The sequence below is a fragment of the Eschrichtius robustus genome, chromosome 13 (assembly GCF_028021215.1).
Source record: "Eschrichtius robustus isolate mEscRob2 chromosome 13, mEscRob2.pri, whole genome shotgun sequence".
In the NCBI taxonomy this organism is placed as follows: domain Eukaryota; kingdom Metazoa; phylum Chordata; class Mammalia; order Artiodactyla; family Eschrichtiidae; genus Eschrichtius; species Eschrichtius robustus.
Genome location: NC_090836.1, coordinates 46321745 through 46326013, shown reverse-complemented (window position 1 = coordinate 46326013; position 4269 = coordinate 46321745). Strand labels below are relative to the sequence as shown.

Here is a 4269-nt window from a genome sequence, read left to right as displayed (position 1 = left end):
CATAAACACCACTGTTGATACTCTAGCTCATGATCATGGACTCTGGACAACACAAGGTTGCCATGGTCCTTAAATATGCAAGAGTACCCCCATTATCCTTATTTTAAGTGGTACGAAGCATACTAGAATTCAGGAGAGGAACTTTCCTTTATGTACTTTCCTTAAGTTTACTCACCCTGACTATAGAGTGAGATCCCTTGAATTGATGCAGCTTTGGTAGAAAGTCATTCACTGCAGTGTAAGGATTGGAATGGTCAACAGATTCTCTCTCTGATTCAAAAAGAGGGCTAAATGATTTTGATATTTTTAATTAAACAATTACTAATGGAAGTTCAATATTTATAATGAGGCAATAAAAATGCATGTATTTGGGGGAGTGGCTTTGATCTGAGAAAATAAACATATATCTGGAAATAGCTTTAGAGAATTTTGTTTTATCTAGTCTTAGCGATTTTTTGATCTTAATAATTTTAACATACCAATAACATCTATTTTTATTCTGTTTTCAAAGATGGATACAATTATAATGGAAACTAAATAAATTGAGGTGTGATAAGGTTAAAATATTTTAAATATATTTATTACTGTTATTACTGTTGTGTTGTGATTCAGACATGGACTTGGCTATCATAATGACTCAAACACTATCATTGATATTATATGTACTACTCCTGTTTTAGATAATATGGAATATTCCTAATTTAGATTGTATGTAATACTCTTATTTTAGATACACATAATTTTTAACTATAAATATATTAAGAACAGAAATTCAGAATGTGAGTAAAATTACACGAGAAAATATGCTACTTTCTTACTGACTTCCTTGCAAAAATATGATTTAAATAAAATAACCAAAGAACTTCTTTCACTGCTTAATAGAATAACAGTTTCAGAAGCCAGATGATACGTAACCCCAATTCTTGCATCTTCTTGACATAAAAATTCTTTTATATGCAATATCTCATTAAGGTGTAAATAATGTATTTCTACATTTCAGAGAGTATTGATGGTACTAGAATCAAAGCCATAATTTCATTTATTTTGCCTTGTGCCTCTCAGCAGGTTTCTGGCATGGCTGACAGGAGAACAAGCAATCGCTCAGAAGTGACTGACTTCATTCTTGTAGGCTTCAGGGTCCGCCCAGAGCTCCACATTCTCCTCTTCCTGCTATTTCTGCTTGTCTATGCCATGATCCTTCTAGGGAATGTTGGCATGATGGTCATCATTATGACTGATCCCCGGCTGAACACGCCAATGTATTTCTTCCTGGGCAACCTCTCCTTCATTGATCTCTTCTGTTCATCTGTTATTGTACCCAAGGCGATGATCAACTTCTTGTCTGAGAGCAAGTCCATCTCCTTTGCAGGCTGTGTGACCCAGCTCTTTCTCTTTGCCCTCTTCATTGTGACTGAGGGATTTCTCCTGGCAGCCATGGCTTACGACCGCTTCATTGCCATCTGCAGCCCACTCCTCTACTCTATGCAGATGTCAACATGTCTCTGTGCTCAGTTGGTGGCTGGTTCCCATTTTTGTGGCTGCATCAGCTCAATTCTTCAGACCAGCATGACATTTACTTTATCCTTTTGTGCTTCTCGGGCCATTGACCACTTTTACTGTGATACTCGCCCACTTGAGAGACTATCTTGTTTTGACCTCTTCATCCATAAAGTGGTTTCTTTCTCCTTATCTGGCATCATTATCTTGCCTACCATCATAGTTATTATTGTTTCTTATTTGTATATTGTGTCCACAGTTCTAAAGATACCCTCCCCTGAGGGACGTAAGAAAGCCTTCTCCACCTGCAGCTCTCACCTGGGAGTCGTGGGTGTACTGTATGGTGCTGTATTTTTTATGTATCTCACTCCTGACAGATATCCTGAGCTGAGTAAAGTGGCCTCATTATGTTACACCCTAGTCACTCCCATGTTGAATCCTTTGATTTATTCTTTGAGAAACAAAGATGTCAAAGAGGCTCTGAGGAAGATCCTGGGGGAAAAGATATTTTTATTTAATTCTATTTGTACAGTAATATAACTGAAAGACCTGGGCATTATAACAACTTGTGGAAACACTGACTCAAAAAAAATGTACCATTGAGCTTAGAAATTTTAATCTTAGAGAGCTTATTTATTTGAATTCCATGAAATTACAGCCAAAGAATACATTTGGACTATATTTTGCCTGGCTGTTGATTTTGGAATGGAGTGACTTTCTCTGTACATCATCTTCATTTTGGGTAAAGATAATGATTGCCATGTAATTTTGCTTTTAGGAAAATATATTCCAACTTTGCTGCTGACTCTTTGAGGTTATTGGTTGGGATGTATTGTTTATCTTGGGTCAGTTACACGTGTTATGTGGATATGTAGGTAATTGGTAGAGGTAACACAACGTGATGTAATAAGCCAGACAGAACAAAATATCAGATTTCCTGAAGCCATCTTCGTGAAAGCTTAGTGAGAGAATCAGATACTCTGCAGTGCACAGAGTCTGAAGGGTGACATGTAAGTAACTCTTAATTGTCCAGAGGCTAAATGAGTGACACATTTATTTCATGGTTTCTCTGACTTGAATCATTATTATTTCTCTCCCTCATTTGAATATCTACTAAACTGACAAAGTATTTTTGAAAATTCTCCCTTTTCACATGAAAACTATAATAAAAATAAACAAGAGTAAAGATAATTCATATTTTATTATATATGCATTAGTGAGAATTCATTCATCAAATTAATATTTACTGAATTTTGATGTACTCTTTGTCCTATAAAAATTCCTAGGTAGAAATAATTTCTGTACTTGAGCTCACAATAATTGAGGGGAAAATAGCTGAATAGAGAGCTAGCATTCATATGGTAAACCCAGTGAATAAAGGCATGTATAGAAAATACAAAGAGAGTGCAGCTGCTAAAGATGACTGATCTAAATGATCAGGGTAAACTTTGTAAGTACATTTTAAAACATAAGTGGAATTGAGCAAGGTGAAATAGAAAAGTTTCTGTGCAAAGGAAATTAAATAACTACATGTTAAACTTCCTGAAGTTTAATACCTGATTTTTAGTACAAAAGAGAAGGAGTGAGAGATAAGGAAATTCATGGAAATCGTGCAGACCTATATAACAAGAAAAGGAAGATGTCCTTTATTGTGTTGGAAGTGGGGAACCACTGGGGATTTTTTTTAAAGGATATATTGTGTTCAAATTGGAATTTAATAAAAATCACATTGGTAATTTGTGGTCGATAGATATTCATGGAAGAAGTAGATACTCATGGAAAGTGTGTGATTGTCCAAGTAAGAGGTTACAGTGGCTTTAATGATGGCAGTCTTACACGAGACAGTGAAGAGAGGGACTACCTTTAAAACTACAGGTAATCTAAGCTGAATATTGATTGACGGTTGATAAAATGAGAAATGGGTGGAAGTCCATGATGACTTCTAATGTTTGAGCATCTCTCATTGGGGAAATGCTGCCTCACAAAATGAGGAGGAAAATATGAATAATAATAGTTAATCATTAAGAGTTAAGAAAATAAGCTCAAGATTCAGACTGAGCTTTCAAATTCTGGTTTTGCCTATGTGCTCGACAGTCAACTGTCTTGACTTTGCAGTGACTCTGGTTTCTCAGTTTAATGTAAGATTACTAATGTCCAGTGGGCAAAGACCCTATACCTGGGATTTAGGTGAGCTGGAACTAAAAACAATTACGAGCCACTTTCATTGAAGGTTTGTTCCATTATAGGAGTGCTGCATGAAAGATTCTGTATTTTACACCCAAAGGAGTGCTAGTATTATATGTCTAAATAACTTAAAGACCACACTGGTCTATAATATTATTACTTCTTTAAACTCATCTTGTGACATCGCATTACATTTATAATTATAGCTGATTGTAGTGTCATAACTAATAAGATTTTCTTAATTTAAATGATAGTGTTCATGGTATTTAATCCTCACTCAGCTGCTGCTACACCGACAACAATTATATTAAAAAGTTTTAGCCTACTTTTTTTTTTAAAATTTTATTTATTTATTTGTTTATTTATGGCTGTGTTGGGTCTTAGTTCCTGTGAGAGGGCTTTCTCCACTTGCAGCAAGCGAGGGCCACTCTTCATCGCGGCGCACGGGCCTCTCACTATCGCGGCCTCTCTTGTTGCGGAGCACAGGCTCCAGACGTGCAAGCTCAGTAATTGTGGCTCACGGGCCTAGTTGCTCCGCGGCACGTGGGATCTTCCCAGACCAGGGCTCGAACCCGTGTCCCCTGCATT

General features: G+C 36.4%; 1 protein-coding gene across 1 annotated transcript; it reads left to right on the top strand.

Annotated features, from left to right (window-relative positions):
• The first annotated feature begins 1044 nt into the window (after positions 1-1044).
• LOC137775481 (olfactory receptor 9K2-like) lies at positions 1045-2037 on the top strand. Its single transcript, XM_068561402.1, has one exon. It carries the CDS (start codon positions 1075-1077, stop codon positions 2035-2037), a length of 963 nt encoding a protein of 320 aa, XP_068417503.1. The 5' UTR covers positions 1045-1074.
• Positions 2038-4269: the final 2232 nt, after the last annotated feature.